Source organism: Chrysemys picta, chromosome 1 (assembly GCF_011386835.1).
Source record: "Chrysemys picta bellii isolate R12L10 chromosome 1, ASM1138683v2, whole genome shotgun sequence".
NCBI classification, from domain to species: domain Eukaryota; kingdom Metazoa; phylum Chordata; order Testudines; family Emydidae; genus Chrysemys; species Chrysemys picta.
Genome location: NC_088791.1, coordinates 149,248,709 through 149,267,248, shown reverse-complemented (window position 1 = coordinate 149,267,248; position 18,540 = coordinate 149,248,709). Strand labels below are relative to the sequence as shown.

General features: G+C 41.8%; 1 protein-coding gene across 6 annotated transcripts in view; it reads right to left on the bottom strand.

Moving 5' to 3' along the window:
• Window positions 1–18,540, bottom strand: part of GSK3B (glycogen synthase kinase 3 beta) — a 233,238-nt gene that overhangs the window by 155,599 nt on the left and 59,099 nt on the right. For all 6 annotated transcript variants that reach the window (XM_005292685.5, XM_065586994.1, XM_005292687.5 and 3 more), the window contains exon 2: window positions 2,281–2,474. In XM_005292685.5, the coding sequence (XP_005292742.1) occupies window positions 2,281–2,474 (194 nt within the window). The remainder of the gene's footprint in view (window positions 1–2,280; window positions 2,475–18,540) is intronic.

Below are 18,540 nucleotides of genomic sequence, written 5' to 3'. Positions count from 1 at the left end.
ACAGATGTTAATTTCAGAGTTGCAATTTATTTTCTCTTAATTGCTTAAAGGAAGTTGAAAAGTTAGAAGCTATAAACTGAGGAACATTACTGCACTGCATCACTGTTATTGAAGAAGTAACAACTGCCCATATTTAAGTGCATCACACAACTACCCATGCTGATTTATAAAGAAAAGATGAGATCACTTAACTGTTACAACTGCTAATATCTTAAGAGTTTGACCCACAGAAACTAGCACTCTGGCCCAAATTCTGATTTTTAAGCCCAGTGAAACTCCAGTAAAGTCCATGGAAATGCACAAGCTGTAACGCAGCAAAGAATTTGGTCCGATGTACTACCTTGCATTTTACAATTATAACATTAGCAGTGGTATTAGTTAACTGGCCTCCCTTGAAAACACACAAAAAGAGGATTGTAATACCTCTCTCTCAAAACATACTAGCTCTACCATTTACCTAATCCCTATCCATAGAATTCTCTCTTCATTGCCTTCACAATACGCTGCACGCCTTCCCAAGTCAGACATTACCAGATGTGTAAAAGGCTCAGGAATGGCACTCTGGTAGACAGAAGAACAATGCAAGAAGTTACATTTCTGGTTTCTCACTCAGAAGAGTTAAAACAAAATGCTTTAAATGAGTGCAAGATTCCTTATATAGATATATCCTTCTGTCCCCCTTTTTTGTGTGCTTGCCTGTCTCTGCCTACTCAGTGCCATTCAGGTTTGCTGATGCCATTACTGGTAACAACCGCGTTGCAAGGCCTGAGAAAGAGCATGTACGTGAGCCCTGGCAAAGCAGTCCATGAGAGTGATGTCATCATGCTATGACAGGAAACCAGAAGTACAACCACCAACAATGAAAATGACTATACACAAAGTGCTGCCAAATGCACAAACTAAGCAAATTGGAAAAAAAACCAAGACAGACAGACTGGGTTGGGGGAAATAAATCTGAGGTGTTACTACTTGTTACAAATAGGTGTCCAACTTTAAGATGAAAATTTGATTTTCAAATTGACCATTTCTCTTTAACTTGCACCTTTTGCTTATTTGGTCTTGGAAGTCTTGTATCTGGACCATGCCAACAATATTCACAGTTATCCTGTCCCTACATACCATCTCTAGATGCTCCTAATGTCCAGCAACACTGGCCTCAAGATGCTGTACCTGGGCTCTGAGGGCCACGAGCTGCTTGCATTAGTGCAGATATACACCACTTGACCACAAAGCAAGTACTCTGTGCAATATAAGACCACCTGAAAAGAGCTCTGTAGCTTGAAAGCTTGTCTCTTGGTTAAATAAAAGATATTACCTCACCCACCTTATCCCTCTGATATCGTGGGACCAAAACAGCTGCAATACTTGGAACAAAACACTGAGTGGCACCTATCCTGATTAATCCACTGCTTGCCTTCTCCCTCCATAGTTAGGGTGCATTTAAACTGAGTAGAGATGGATTAACTGTGTGTGTTTTCTTATTATTAATACTGAGGTTTAGATAGACTAAGTAATTAAATTTAGATATCTAACTTCCCTTAACGCCTAACTCTCACTGAGTCCCAACTCCCCTGTGCTCATTCTGTCTACTGCCTCCTCACTTGGTGCAGGGCCTCTCTCACTGCTTGAGAAGGGCCCTCCACACAGCCTAGCTTTGTAAATATAGCTATCTAGAACAAAGCTCAATGGCCTTTGCCATCCCCATCCTCTCCCACTTGCTTATTTACTAATGATCAGGACAGTTTCCTCATGTCAAAAAATACTTTTAATGAAGAACTTTTCCCTATTTCCCCTGGTTAATTGTTTGCTACTGGAACCCAACCTGGGACCACAAATACTTTGATACAAGAAATGTCACTAACACCTTCAAATTAGGACTTCAAACTTCTTCCTACGCACAAACCAAAATAAATTATAATGATAGCAATTCAAGTTACAATATTATGTCTATGTATACCAATGAAAAGCAAAAAGCAACAGAGAGTCCTGTAGCACCTTTAAGACTAACAGATGTACTGGAGCATAAGCTTTCGTGGGTGAATGCCCACTTCGTCGGATGCATGTCTGATGAAGTGGGCATTCACCCACGAAAGCTTATGCTCCGATACATCTGTTAGTCTTAAAGGTGCCACAGGACTCTCTGTTGCTTTTTACAGATCCAGACTAACCTGGCTACCCCTCTGATAAATGAAAAGCAAGTCACCAAAGAACCTGCAATCAGAAAGAGCAGAAATACAAGAATATTTTTAAAGAACAATCTAGGTTTCATATAAATCTCACCTTAAATCTTTTGTCCTGAAGAACTTTCTTAATGGCCACAAGCTCTCCTGAATCACAGAGTTTGGCTTGATACACAACACCAAAAGATCCGTTTCCAATCACTTTGGTGTCTGTATAGCTAACTTCTTGTGGTCGATCCGGACCCTGTCCAGGAGTTGCCACCACTGTAGTCACTTTGCTGCCATCTTTATCTCCTGGAAAAGCAGAGAACATTGAGTTAAGAAACGTGCGTGAGTGAGAGTATCAGACAGACTATCACTGAAGATAGTTCAAAACTTAGTAAAGTTACTCTATCTTAACATGACAGGGAAGGGAAAGGAAACCATGCAAAGAAAAATGTAATATACTGTTTGGCACATATTTAGTGAGATAGAAATTGGTACACTGGTACATCTAACTTCTTCCATGCAATACAGTTTGTTATTTATATTGCTAAAACAAACATCAATCCACTTCCCAATATTTTACTGTAACTATCGCAACCAAATTGCCAATTTAACCAGTAGAGCAAGAACTCTTTCCTTCAAACATATATATCTAGCTACAAACAACAACAACTTTGGAAGTGCTTGTCACAACTCCTCAGTTAAGACTGCAATCAACAATCCATTAAGAGCCTAAAACCTTGTCTATACTGGGGAGTTCAGCCCTCAGCACCCAGACACCAGTTTAGCTGCACCAGTGTAACCCCACTACCATAGACAGACTGCACCATTGCTGCCTAACTCCATTTGAAACCAGATTAAGCTGCATCTATACAAACTAAAGTTTATAACAACTTCACCTACCTACACTAGGCATTTGCACTGCTTCACTTACACTGGTGGCTAGCTACTAATGAGCATAACCGAGATAAATTCCCAATGCAAACAAAGCCTTATTTGACAAAATGCTCCCTCTCACCCCCACACTTTTAATAATAACAAGCTAGCCCTATACATTTTGTAGTCATTTTAGTTTAAGAAAAATAATTTTATGGAGTTTCAAAAGTTTAGGATAAATGTTTAAAGTGATTCATTTTTCAAATCCACAAGATGTGTTATGATTCTTTGATTCCCTTCCCTCAGAAACTGCACCATTTCTAAAATCTACAAATGTACATACTCATGCATAACATATGTATTAGAAAAATGTTTTTTAAATAGTAAAGTTACTCAGTGTTCACAGTTATTGGATTACTGTCAGCAAAGCTGTGTGTAAAAGTTTACACATTGTTTTACGCTCTTTAAACGTTCAGCTCTAAAATCAAATGCATAAACACGTAACGGTCTCAGTTATGAGTCAGTTTCTTTAAAGTCCCAGAAGACATTGAAGTGGTGAATAAGCCTCTATCCCTACCCTTAGCTCCCTGTGTTCTGGAAAGCTGCTAATTCTCCAGGGTCCCTGAGCTACCTGGTTATCCCCTTCAGTTCTTGCTACCTTACAAAAGCTCCTAAATCTGCAGGATACCTAACTCCCCTTCTTTATAAGGTAGTGAGAGCTAAGAGGGAGGGACAATCTAGTAGCTCAAGGACCCAAGCAGTAAGCATGACCTTTTTAAAATGTGAGTTTGAAAAGTCCATTCACCTGTGGAAGTAACGATCTCTTCCAGGCAAATACCACCAATTTCTGCAGAATCTAGCTTTCCTTTTTCACTGCTACTACTGAGAATCCTGTGACCAGCAGCAGTCAAACATACAGAATCAGGTCAATGTCACTGTCTTGAGAATGAATGTTATTTCTCCCTTTCAGCAGTCAGAAGGGGGCAGGAACACACATGAGGTTTCAAAATGATTAGCTCACCTACTAGCCAAAGGCTAGAAGAGATGGAACCACCAAGCAAAGTCTTCAGACAGCACTTGTGTTCCCTCTAAGCTGCATGGTCACACAGCTCCCAGCAGTTAATCAAGTGGCACGCACTTCATTAGCAGAGCCGCGCACATCCAACAGTGTGCGTTCAGGTGCCCCTCCCGCCGCTGCTTTGCGGCCACGTTGCTCCTGCCCTCTGCCTTGGAGCCTTGGCAAACGGTTTCCAGACACTCCTACTTGCTGTGCAGAGTTTGGGGGGTGGGGGGAGGGGGATGACTGATGTCAGGGTGTCCCCCTCCCCGCCCACGTTCCCCATCTCCGCAGAACCAGGAAAGGAGGACAGGGCTCAGGAGCAGGAGATCAGATGCAGTCTGAACAAGCCTTCCAGCAGTGAGTGAGTGCCTTAACGAGACAGCGCACAGTCTCAGACTTCCCCAGCAGCCAGCACGCACACGCACACACACACCTCTCTAAACACACACACACACACACACACACACACACACACACACACACACACTTGTGTTGTTGCTGTTGTTACTTCTTGGTACTTCCTGCAATGCACATATATTCTCTGTAATTTTATTGTTTCAAAGTTTGTTATTTTAGTTTTTTGACTGGTCTATGCATTTCATAATTTTTATTTATCTCTTATGCTTAAATTTAATTCTTTGAGTGATGATTACTAAAATGCCTAACCTGTCCTGGCTGGAATAATTATTCCTATGGTAACTTTTTAAAAATATATATTATAACCAGGTTTTTGGTTTCTACTGGTGATATACATCCACACATTACCTCGATATTGGTGCACATAACAAAATTCGTTTTGTAGATAGATGGAAAAAATTAGAGGGAACATTGGACAGCACCCTGGTATGAATTCCAGTTTTCTCCTTTTCCCAAGAGCTGAAGGGGAGTTGGGGAGCACCTTGATTTCTCACTTGGGCATCACTCCTGGAAAGTGGAACTACTGATTTAGTTTAACCTTGCAACTATTAGATGTATGGTACATTTTTCAAATTCATGAAGGATGGGTGGATGTCAGGGTTTATTTTTAAAAAAAGAACCCACTAACACAAATGTGGTAGGCACTTCACTAGAGATACTTGGAAGACAGGCCCCTACCCTAAGGAGCTTACAAGAAGTAGGGGAGGAACTAGAAGTTAGAATACATTCGGAAAAAGAAAATAGATAAAAGGGTGCAGGGAGTGAGAAGAGAGGAAACAGATGATGGAGAATAAGGACTTGTCTACATGGGGGTATCAATCAGATTGCTTTGATGTGCCTTATTTAACGTGCAATATACAAGCTGCACTAATAGCGTGCACCTGGGATGGCTGTGCTCTTTCAATTCGCATCCGAATTGCACAGCGGTGGCTTGAGACATACTAAATGCATGGCATTCTCTGGGGATATCCTATGGTCCTTTGCTTCACTGCTCAGCAGTTTGCATTCAGAGATTTTTTTTCCACTGGGTATTGTGGGATGCATAGCAGACGCCAGGTGGGTTCAGATTTTTTCTTAAAAATCCCATGTTTCCACCATCTCCAACCCATACTTCCTTTCTAGTTGCGCTAGTGCCTCATTTGAATTGCTATAAGCAGTATGGACCAACAATGCTCCAATGGTCCAACAATGGACCACTGTGCTGGCAACTGCAACCTTCTGAGAGATATGTGCTGAACTAACCCTGGACTTGAGGTGGCAGCATACCAATGTGTGGTGCCCCATGCTCGTGAAGAAGGGGGTTGCCAGTGCCAGCCTGAGGCTGGCCACCCCTGAATTTTAGTAGTCTGCAATAAGCCAAGTCATTTGAGGCCATCACAACTATACATACAAAATGATGGGGTCTAAATTAGCTGTGACCACTCAAGAAAGAGATATTGGAGTCATTGTGGATAGTTTTCTGAAAACATCCACTCAATGTGCAGCGGCAGTCAAAAAAAGCCAACAAAATGTTGGGAATCATTAAGGAAGGGATAGATAAGAAGACCGAAAATATCACATTGCTTCTATATAAATCCATGGTACGCCCACATCTTGAATACTGCGTGCAGATGTGGTCGCCCCATCTCAAAAAAGATATTGGAATTGGAAAAGGTTCAGAAAAGGGCAACAAAAATGATTAGGAGAATGGAACAACTACCATATGAGGATAGAATAATAAAACTGGGACTTTTCAGCTTGGAAAAAAGATGACTAAGGGGGGATATGATAGAGATCTATAAAATCATGGCTGGTGTGGAGAAAGTAAACAAGAAAGTGTTATTTACTCTTTATAACACAAGAGCTAGTGGCCACCAAATGAAATTAATACGCAGCAGGTTTAAAAACAAACAAAAAGGAAGTATTTTTTCACACAATGCAGTCAACTTGTGGAACTCCTTGCCAGAGGATGCTATGAAGGCCGAGACTATAACAGGGTTCAAAAAAGAATTAGATAAATTCATGGAGGATAGGTCCACCAATGGCTATTAATCAGGATGGGCAGGGATGGTGTTCCTAGCCTCTGTTTCCAAGAAGCTAGGAATGGGCAACAGGGGATAGATCACTTGATGATTACCTGTTCTGTTCATTCCATCTGGGGCATCTGGCTTTGGCCACTGTCGGAAGACAAGATACTGAGCTAGATGGACCTTTGGTCTGACCCAGCATGGCAGTTCTTATGTCATATAGGTGTGTGATGCTACTATGGTTCTGGTACTGTTGCACTGGGTTATAAAGTTTGGTAATGCTCAAAATATTGACGGCTGTGCACACATGGGATTCCCAAATTGTATTGGGGCAACTAATGGGATATATGTGTCTATTTCCCCCTCCTCCCACATGTTCTGGATATTAAAAAGGCTATTTGCTTAGCCGGAGTTCAATTTTATCATTGAGGGAGTTGTGCAGTCTCGTATAGTTATGATAAAGATGGGCCATACTGCCACCAGCACTTCAGTGTACTAGAAACCAGCCTCTTTCACATTATTGTGGACTCTTTGCCTGGGTGTGAGAGATGCTTTGAAGATTACTTGGTATCTGGAGTTTTGGTCCTTTCTTTAGATTTTCAAAAGAAATAATTTAAGTGTTTTAGTTCTCTTATAGGCAGGGCTCAGAATTTATAAACAGAAGGGGGTATTTCTCCACCATGCTCAAAGAGCTGGTTGATTGCTGCAGCAGGTTTCTAAACCTAAATCAGGATCCCCTAGAAGGGTCCATGATGCTAGGATCTTTCAGAAAATTCAGCTTCCCTTGGAAGCCTGGTCCAGAGCTTAACTACCCTTACAGCTGCAAAGTTTTCCTTAATGTTACTAAATCTCCCTTGCTGCATATTAAGCCCCTTATTTCTTGTCCTATCTTCAGTGCACCTGGAGAACAACTGATCACCATCCTCTTTATAAGAAGTCCTTAATATATTTGAATGTTGTTAATCAGGTCCCTCCTCAGTCATCTTTTCTCAAGACTAAACATACCCTGTTTTTTTAACCTTTCCTCATAGGTCAGGTTTTCTAAACCATTTATCACTTTTGTTGCTTTTCTCTGGCCTCTCTCCAGTTAGTTCCCATCTTAAGTGTGGCACCCAGAGTTGGACACAGTACTCCACCGGAGGCCTCTCCAGTGCCAAGTGGAGCTGGACAGTTACTACCCAGGTCCTACATAAGACACTCCTGTTAGTACACCCCAGAATGATATTGGCATTTTTCACCTATGGGTAGAGGAAGTAGAACATTGTGGCAAGTTCTACTTGTGCATAGGTTTTTGTAAATCCTTACAAATTATTTAAAATTTATGGATTTTCTGTATAAACTGCACTGACTCCTCTTTATGAAGATTTAATCAAAAACTGTTAAAAATTCAATTACATAGCAACCAGAAATAAACCTTTAATTACAACAATCATGAAACAGAAATTCAAATTGATACAGTGCAGGATAGACCATAACAAGGGGACGAGGAATTCAAGTCACAGACAAGTACACCTCTACCCCGATATAACCCGACCCAATATAACACGAATTCGGATTTAACGCGGTAAAGCAGTGCTTGGGGGGCGGGGGGACAGGGCTGCGCACTCCAGTGGATCAAAGCAAGTTCGATATAATGCGGTTTCACCTATAACGCGGTAAGATTTTTTGGCTCCCGAGGATAGCGTTTTATCGGGGTAGAGGTGTATACGTCTTGCTTCTACTACTTCTTGTTCTTTGGCCGTCTGGTGTGAAGGGGCTAGACTCAAAGTTATCAGGGGCATTCAATGACTCAAGAGAGCTAGGCTGTTTCACTGGCCTGAGAGTCTGTAAAGGGAATGGCCTCTGAAAGCATGGCTACAGGAAGCAGATGTTCTGTATTGTCCCAAAGCTGCAGAATACAGCTAGGCCCCAGTTTACAGCACTGCATTGCCTGCTGTCCTTAGCCACTATGATGCTGTCTTTGGCCATCCCAACGATCTCTCTGGACAGCTCCATTTCTTTTCCCCTCTCCATTCTCAAGTACAGCCTCGATCTTTCTGCTGTTTTGGGGGACTCTGCAATGAGGTCTGTCAACATTTCATCCCAAATTCTCTATTCCTTCCCCCTTCAGATTGGTCATCCACTCAGCTGTTGGTAAAGGCCCTGTCTTTGAGGGTTCAGCTGCTGGCGGGGCCGTGGCTGTGAGAGTAAGGAAAAACTCAAGCGGTTATTGTTCATATTCCAGAGGGGCTATGAAGGCATTTTGTATATACCTTTCTGACTTTTCTTCCCAGTCTTGGGGGAATCTCAAAGTTGGAAAGTGGTGTACACATGAGGACGACTGTATTGGAATTTTTTATCTGTGAAGTATATGCTGTTTGGTTTGCCATTGTGCCTTGGATGCTGGGAATTACCTTCCTGGTTTGGCTTTGCAGTTTTGCTGTGCCTTATAAGTGCTTGCATGGTCTCAGAGAGGTAAGTGGGAGGCATTCAGAGGTGAACTAGATAGTAATCCCCTCCTCAATCCCCTTTAGGCTGTCCTGATTCTCAGTGTTACACTGATACAGGTGACTGGAGGCAGAGAATAGCCTTATTCAATAAAGCAAAGGACAGACCAGCAAAATACCCTGAAATGATTCACCAAGCAGGAGTGGAAGGGCATCATGAACTATACCAGGGAAATGAGCATAAAGCTATCCCACATAATCCCAGACCACATTGAACAATTCTTCGTTATCTCCCCTGAAGATTGGTGAAAGTGCAAAGAAAAATAGTGTTCTTCTTCAGACAATCAGCACATTTGCCTTCTCTATGTAAGCTTGCGAAAAAGCGATTAAGACCTTTGTTATCCCTAAGCTAAAACACTTTTCCTGGAAGAATGCGTGTTACAGGGCATTATACCTCAGCCAGGAGCTGTGGTCTTAATACCTTGATGGACATGCAATGTCCATGTCTACCTCATGTAAAGTGAGAATACTAACCAAAACTTCTTTTCCTGTAACCACTGGCACAAACTGTTGTCAATTTTGCACGTTTTCATTATTCGAATCTGCCGTGGGAGGGAGTGCAGGGTGCAGACTGCATACTGCCGGCTGCCATTAATGGGGTTTGGAGAGGGCATTCATTGGGCAGGACAGATGCAGGAAATGAAAAGGATAGGTAGTAGATGGGGACGTGCCTTCTGTGGTATGAGCTTGAACACAGTTGATAGCTGGGGCTTTAGAACAAGACATAAGCTGACTGTCCAGCTGGAGCAGGTGCCATTTTGAAAACATGTACTGGAGACAAAGTGTGGGCCCAAGGAGGTGGGGATTGGAGACTTGATGGCTTCTAGCACACATCCAACAAAAATATCTGTGGCCATCGGGCACCAGGAACTGAAGCTAGCATGGCAGTATAGCAGAATACGTTTTAAACATAGATATTTACATGCTGCGGTTGCATCCTATACTGGCCTAGGTTTCTGGCAGGGAATCAGGCTCACTGCCTACTTGGCCATCAGGGTCCTGAGCCCCAAAGAGATCCTGGCTTTCCAGGGACAGCTCATAACTGTTCATCGTCTGAGGACTCCTGGTGCTCATCCTTGAGGTATCGAGGAGGGCAGCAGAGTGGGCAGCAGGGTCCACAACCTTGTAGGGTTCAGTAGTGGTGTAACTGATCAAAATCCTGTGTAGGTCCTCAAAAAACACACAAATCACATTTCCACTGCTGTACCTTTTCCTGGCATCCTTGGTTTTAATGTACAGTACATTCTCCTCAGCTATTTGCTTTATTATCCAGTTGTGAGCCCTCATGGACCTCTACTTAGCAGTGTCCACAAAAAGCTTTATTCCATTAGCTGGCCACAAGAGCTTCCTGCACCGATGCTTCTTCCCCAGTGGTAATGAGATCCAGGATTCCAGCATGGCTCCAAGAGGCTGCTGGAGGCATGTTGTAAGGCTTCTGGAGTACTATTGCAGCAATGCTGATATACTCAAATCCAGGAGCAAATAGGCCAATTTTGGCACCATGCCAGTTTTTAAATGGGGGAGGAGGGATCCAGTCAATGTGACACAGGTAAACAAACATGTCAGAAACGGTTGCCTGCATAGCTGTGTGGGATAGCAAGTGGAGGACTGCTAAAGTAGGGCACAGCAGTACTGTGTGAATACAAACAATACACCAAACTAACTCAATTTTTATCAAATTTAGTTCACTTTGAAAGAGGACTCCAGAATTCATAATAAATGCAGAGTCAGTGAGCTATAATGAATTGTGTCATAGTGCACTTAATCTGGTTTAAAAAAAACCCATGTACCCAAGCCCTAGGAGATGTCCCATACTCTATTATATGAAAAGGAAAAAGAAAAAGCAGCAGGTGGAAGGGGGGCACAAGTACTTTTCACCCCTGGCTAGTAGGCTGAAGTCCTCAGGTTATCTGGTAAATTTTTCAAACTTTGCTATTAAAATTTTGGAGTAGAAGGGAACTGGTTTATAGACAAGCCAGTTAAACTCTGAAGCACTTAAATTTTAGAGGTTGAAAGCAAAGTGAGCAGGATTTAAAGAAAGCTGCCAGGAGACCTGTCCAAATGCCTCTTCTCAGAGCTGGAGCTCGCTCTGCCAGCAGAAACTCTCCTGGGGCACTCCTTCACCAGGTACCTGGGCAAAAAAAGCTGGATTTAAAGAGTATTACCCACAGGTCCTTGGCTACCTGGCTAACCCCCCACAGAGCTGATAGGTACTAGAACTTATTCAGCTCCTTGAAATTCTCCTTGGACTACAAGAAAACTAACTCATAATTGTATCCTTGAGTGCTTAAAAATGTAAGCACTAAAGTAGTTAGCTAGCTCAGCTAAGAGCTATTGTGCCTCTACCAGCTTATATTTTAAGGAGATCCAAGGCAGCCTAGACTCCTTTTTCCTTGTATTTCTTTTTATAAAAACCTAGGAATTTCCTCCACAAAAACTTTGTAAATCCCTAGTTAAAGTAGCTCCACTGGTTAATCTACAAATGCATAGTAAGAACTTTACAGTTACAAGCACTAAGGATTAGTAAGTATGGACATGACCAGTACAAGTAATTATAAACATTCCACTACACTTCCAGTTCATCAGTGTTGCCTACCTTTAAAAATTCACCTTACACAGTTCACAACCTTGACTCTGACCATAATACATATTTACAAACTCAATATATACACACATTATTTATTTATACTCTGATAGCACCAAGAGTCCACAATGCATTAGCCACTGTAGTCATCATATACTTTCCATAGCTAAATACATACATATTTAGTTGAACAGTACATGCAGAACCATACAATAGTGGTATGTGTGTCCTAGTCTTAGTTAGGGCCTAAGCAGCAAGATTTGACTGTTTGCACTTGACAGCTAATCAGCCTTTACCTAAAATATCTGGCAAATATTGGTTTTAAACCCAGCATAGATGGGAAGCTACTAAGTAGGGAATGGCTTTTAAAAGTACTAATTCTTCTCAGAAGGCGACCACTATGTGCGAGTTGTGACTTGTAGTAGTGAAAGCCACAAGCATTATACCAAACTTAGACTTAATGAGAAATTAAGTACTTTATTCTATACTTCTCTTAGGCACTTAGGTCAGCAAAGCTTTTGTCAGTCAGGAGTGTGGAAAAAAACAACTCTGACCGACAAATTTTGCCAACATAAGCGCTCGTAAGCACAGCGCTATGTTGACGAGAGACATTCTCCCACCGACATAATAAAACCACCTCAAAGAGTGGCAGTAGCTATATCGGCAGTAGAGCTCTCTCCTGACTGCATAACATGGCTACATGAGCACTCTTACAGCAGCACTTGTACATGTAGACATGGCCTCAGTGTTCTACTCATTGGTCCCTGGAAAGCATTTGTCCTAGAAGCACACAATACATCTTGAGGCCTTTGAATGCAAAATGCCTATAAGAACTAAAATACTTAAATTATTTCTTCTGAAAAAAAAAATCTAAAGAAAGGACCAAACCTCCAAATACCAAGCAATCTTCAAAGCACTTCTCACGCCCAGGGAAAGAGTCCACAACAATGTGAAAGAGGCTGGTTTCTAGTAGACTGAAGTGCTAATGGCAGAATGGCCCATCTTTATTGTAGCTATGTGAGACTGCACAACTCCCTCAATCATAAAATCGAACTCCAGCTAAGCAAATAGACTTTTTAATATCCAGAACATGTGCATGGATGGGAAACTGGTGCCGCTCTATGTTTATACTACTTTTCACTTCTTCTGCACTTTTCACCTTAAGCCCTCAAAGGACTTTTCAGTGATGTTGTAAGGTTTAGTATTTGTGAAGTATCACACAAAGTCTACTGATGCAGAGGTTATTCCAAGAGTCAAATACAGAACTGGAAATAGAATCTAGAAGTCCTAACTGCCAACTGCTCTGATCTTTACTCCTTGCTCCCTACGTTTCAGTCACTAACATTAATGTCCCCTGCTTTCAAGGTTCTGACTGCAGGTATCTTCTTCAGGTATCTCCTCCTGGAAAAAGAGAGCACACTATACTAACAAGCTATAGCTCTATTAAATGCTATTTTAATCCATAAATCCATTTTGCAGTGTGTCCTGATGACAACTTGAGACTTATTTTACCATTTAATCTCTACCAAAGTTCTCCATCAAGACCCTTTCAAGCTGAATATTACCCCAACTTCATACATACATAAAAGCTAATGTATTTGAGTGCCTGCTCGGTTACACAACCCATGTAAATTGAGATAGCCAAATATCGACAGTTACTCCCAGTGAAACATTTCTGAGTTTTAGGAACAAAAGACAAGCTTCTAAGAAACTTATTGTGACGGGTTGGATCACAGAAACCCCTCTGGGAACCGCCAACTGATGTGCCAAGACTACTTCTGCCCCTGCTTTCCCTGCCAACTCGGGATCCCAGCACCCTGTCTTGCTGAGCCAGACATGCCCGTCTGCTCCAACACAGACCCAGGGTCTGAATTACTTGCCCCAAAGCTGCAGACTTAACTGAAAGCAGCTGACAGAAGTGTTCTTGTCTTTAACACTCAGATGCCCAACTCCCAATGGGGTCTAATCCCAAATAAATCCGTTTTACCCTTTATAAAGCTTTGCTCCCCCCTCCCCCAGGTATTAATACATACTCTGGGTTAATTAATAAGTAAAAAGTGATTTTATTAAATACAGAAAGTAGGATTTAAGTGGTTCCAAGTAGTAACAGACAGAACAAAGTGAATTACCCAGCAGAATAAAATAAAACATGCAAATCTAAACCTAATACAGTAATACAACTGAATACAGGTAAAATCTCACCCTTAGAGATGTTTCAATAAATTTCTTTTCTCAGACTGGACACCTTCCTAGTCTGGGCACAAACCTTTCCCCGATACAGCTCTTGTTCCAGCTCAGGTGGTAAGACATAAGACATAGGAACGGCTGTACCGGGTCAGACCAAACGCCCATCTAGCCCAGTATCCTGTCTACCAACAGTGGCCAATGCCAGGTGCCCCAGAAGGAGTGGACCTAATAGGCAATGATCAAGTGATCTCTCTCGTGCCATCCATCTCCATCCTCTGACAAACAGAGGCTAGGGACACCATTCCTTACCCATCCTGGCTAATAGCCATTAATGGACTTAACCACCATGAATTTATCCAGTTCTCTTTTAAACGCTGTTATAGTCCTAGCCTTCACAACCTCCTCAGGTAAGGAGTTCCACAAGTTGACTGTGCACTGCGTGAAGAAGAACTTCCTTGTATTTGTTTTAAACCTGCTGCCTATTAATTTCATTTAGTGACCCCTAGTTCTTGTATTATGGGAATAAGTAAATAACTTTTCCTTATCCACTTCCTCCACATCACTCTATCATATCCCCCCTTAGTCTCCTCTTTTCCAAGCTGAAGAGTCCTAGCCTCTTTAATCTCTCCTCATATGGGACCCATTCCAAACCCCTAATCATTTTAGTTGCCCTTTTCTCAACCTTTTCTAGTGCCAGTATATCTTTTTTGAGATGAGGAGACCACATCTGTACGCAGTATTCGAGATGTGGGTGTACCATCAATTTATATAAGGGCAATAATATATTCTCTGTCTTATTCTCTAGCCCCTTTTTAATGATTCCTAACATCCTGTTTGCTTTTTTGACCACCTCTGCACACTGTGTGGACATCTTCAGAGAACTATCCACGATGACTCCAAGATCTTTTTCCTGATTTGTTGTAGCTAAATTAGCCCCCATCATATTGTATGTATAGTTGGGGTTATTTTTTCCAATATGCATTACTTTACATTTATTCACATTACATTTCATTTGCCATTTTGTTGCCCAATCACTTAGTTTTGTGAGATCTTTTTGAAGTTCGTCACAGTCTGCTTTGGTCTTAACTATCTTGAGCAGTTTAGTATCGTCTGCAAACTTTGCCACCTCACTGTTTACCCCTTTCTCCAGATCATTTATGAATAAGTTGAATAGGATTGGTCCGAGGACTGACCCTTGGGGAACGCCACTAGTTACCCTTATCCAGTTTGAGAATTTACCATTAATTCCTACCCTTTCTTCCCTGTCTATTAACCAGTTCTCAATCCATGAAAGGACCTTCCCTTTTATCCCATGACAGCTTAATTTACATAAGAGCCTTTTGGTGAGGGACCTTGTCAAAGGCTTTCTGGAAATCTAAGTAGACTATGTCCACTGGATCCCCCTTGTCCACATGGTAGCTAGGGGATTCCTCATGATGGCTCTCCCTTTGTTCTGTTCCACCCATTCATATATCTTTTGCATAAGGCGGGAATCCTTTGTCCCTCTGGATTCCCCCCACCACAACCTTCTCAATGGAAAAGCACTAGGTTAAAGATGGATTCCAGTTCAGGTGACATGATCACATGTCACTGTAAGACTTCATTACCCACTTGCCAGCACACACGTATACAGGAAGACTTGCATGTAAAACAGAGCCATTCTACAAACAATTGTCCTGGTTAATGGGAGTCATCAAGATTCCAAACCACCATTAATGGCCCACACTTTGCATAATTACAATAGGCCCCCAGAGTTATATTTCATATTTCTAGTTTCAGATATAAGAGTGATACATTTATACAAATAGGATGATCACACTCAGATTATAAGATTTGTAATTATACCTGAACAAGAGACCTTTTGCATGAAGCATATTCCAGTTACATTAGCATATTTTCATAAAATCATATAGAGTGCAACATCACACTTATATTTTTTGCAAATGTTTCTCCAGATGAGAAACTATGAAAGATTTATTTGTTGTTTGTCAGACTGCTCTCCCATAAACTCTACTGAATGACTCTGGAAGAAATCCAGAACTATTTGCCCTATGTTCCTTCAGCTGTTCAGCTCCTAACCAACCAATTTCACTACTCTTCATGTATTCATAGTACAGTGGTTCCCAAACTTGTTCCGCCGCTTGTGCGGGGAAAGCCCCTGGCGGGCCGGGCCTGTTTGTTTACCTGCTGTTTCCGCAGGTTCGGCCGATTGCGGCTCCCAGTGGCCGTTGTTCGCTGCTGCAGGCCAATGGGAGCTGCTGGAAGGGGGCAGATAGGGGGCAGGGGCCAGGCAGTTTGGGGAGGCACAGCCTTCCCTACCCAGGTGTAGTGTATTAAATTGCTCCCCGTAGGAATGTGCAACTTACAGTGTACTACTTACAACTGCCTGTCCTGGTGCTCCGTAAGTAGCACATTCCTAGGGGGAGCAATTTAATACACTACACCCGGCGGCTCTCGCAGCCACGCTGCCCGGCAGGAGCTTGCAGCCCTGCCACCCAGAGCACTGACAGCACGGCAAGCTGAGGCTGCGGGGGAGGGGCCGGGGACTAGCTTCCCCAGCTGGGAGCTCCAGGGCCAGGCAGGACGAGCCCACCTCTGATCTAAGCCCTCAACATCTCTAGCAACTTGACAACTTCTAAAGAGTAGTGTTATGCATTTTCAATACATAAATCTACAATGCATAGAAAACTGAAAACCTGGGGGCTGCCTAAAATAAATTTAATGTAGAAATAAACACCACAATTATATTCTTAAAATCAGCTATAGTATCACACTGTATAAGGGGAAGTGGATCAAGGAGTCAGAAACTCTTTATGACTTTAATAAGAAAGCAGCTCAACTGATTTTTATGGTGTTTGTCTTTTCTCAATCACTACATGCCATAGGAAGTAACAGTAAGTACATGGGTTGCCACATAATAATGAGCAAAACTGCGAGTGAGTAGATACTTGCCTCTTATCTACCATACTCATTAAAATCAACATGCGGCACTTTTCTTCTGTCCTATAAATTGAGCAGCTGAAAATATCCATCAAAAGACCATCCAGAAGTAGGTCCAGGGATTCTATAATAATCTCTGTTCTAGTCATTCCATTCAGTGCTGGAATTCAGTTAGCCTCGTCAGTCATATAATTTACTCTTTGCAAGTTTAGTACTATATTGTTAGTGCAATATTGCTTGGGAAAGACGGGGAGAGGTGGTGGAGTTGTGTGTGTAGGTATAGCAACACTCTCATAATAAATTATTTAAATATCCACTCCCCAGTCACAATAAGGCTTAACCTCACAATATTGTCTGCCTTTTTACCATACAGATTGCCTCATTTTACACCGTTAAGAAGCAATGATCCAGAGAAAAACACCACAACAGAACACCCACGATACAGTTCAGTCAGTTTTCTCCATCCTTCCCAGCATCAAAAAGTTTACTCTGAACCATCTCTCAGAAAATGAATGCCATAGAATGGAAAGTGTGGGCAGAAGTTTTGCCTAGCTAGTTTATCCATCTGTCACTTAGCAGGAAAGACTGACTTCCTCAGCAGGCTGTATTATTGAGCAACAAGCAAATGCCTATCTTTTTCTGAAACTTCTGCTTAGCAGTTGCACCAACCTCTTTGCAACCACGAACAGCACATTTTGAGGACTCTCTTGGAGAAGGCATCTCATAACAGAAGTTAATGCATATCCTAGATATCTGTAGTATCACTGCAAACATAGACCAGCATAACTAATTCCCAGGCAAAAAGCTTTGCTGACCTGCAGCTAAGATTAAAAAAAAACAAAAAACAAAAAAAACTATTACTTCAAGAAGTAACCATAAAAAGAGAAAGTATTTTACTGACTAAACAAACATTCACCTGAGAATGTAGTTGCAGTTCTACTTCAGAAAATATAGACACGTACAACAAACATACAAACACCAGCTCCGTCTATGTAGCACTATCAGCATCCAACACTACAAACTTTGTAGAGAATACACATATACAATTTGTGGGGAATATTGAAAATGGAACCCTGATTTATCAATGGACCCTATTTACTCAGTGATTCATTTACCCAGATAACATTATGTTCATGCCACGCAATGGTAACCCTCAATGTATCTCTGTAATGGTGACTTCTAGCAATGCAAATACAGTAAAATCCACTCAGGCTTCCAAGAACTAGCACATTCACTTTAATTAGGATGACTGCCAGACAACAAATTCCATGCAATACATTTAAATGACTAACATACTGCTAAAGAGCACACACACCTCTTTGGAATTTCTAAGGCCCCTATCGTTGTGCTATCTAAGCACTTGGTGTCATCTGTAAGCTTATTTACTGCACTAAATGGTTTCTTATAAACTGCTCAATTACGTAGCCCTTTGTTCACTTCAGAATGCATCCTGGCTCTATTTGTTTCTTAGCAGTTAAAAATTTATAATGTCATCGTTCTTGAAGTTTGTTAAATGTAAGTGTGCTCCTCCTACATACTCCTGTGAGGCCCGAGACCATCACTGCACTAACATATTTTCACCACCTTTCCGTACCAAATAATGGTCTTCTACCATGGAAGACTCAAGATTCTGAAGTAGCAGCAAGTTACGTAGAGTAACTACTGAAACTTGCATAGATTAAGATACAATACCATGACCTTAAAACCAATCTCTATTTTACCACTTTGAGAAGATTTTCATCATCATGCTTATTATGGTGGTGCCTAAGGACCAACCACCTAAAGACCAACCATGGGGCTCTACTGTGACAAGCACTAT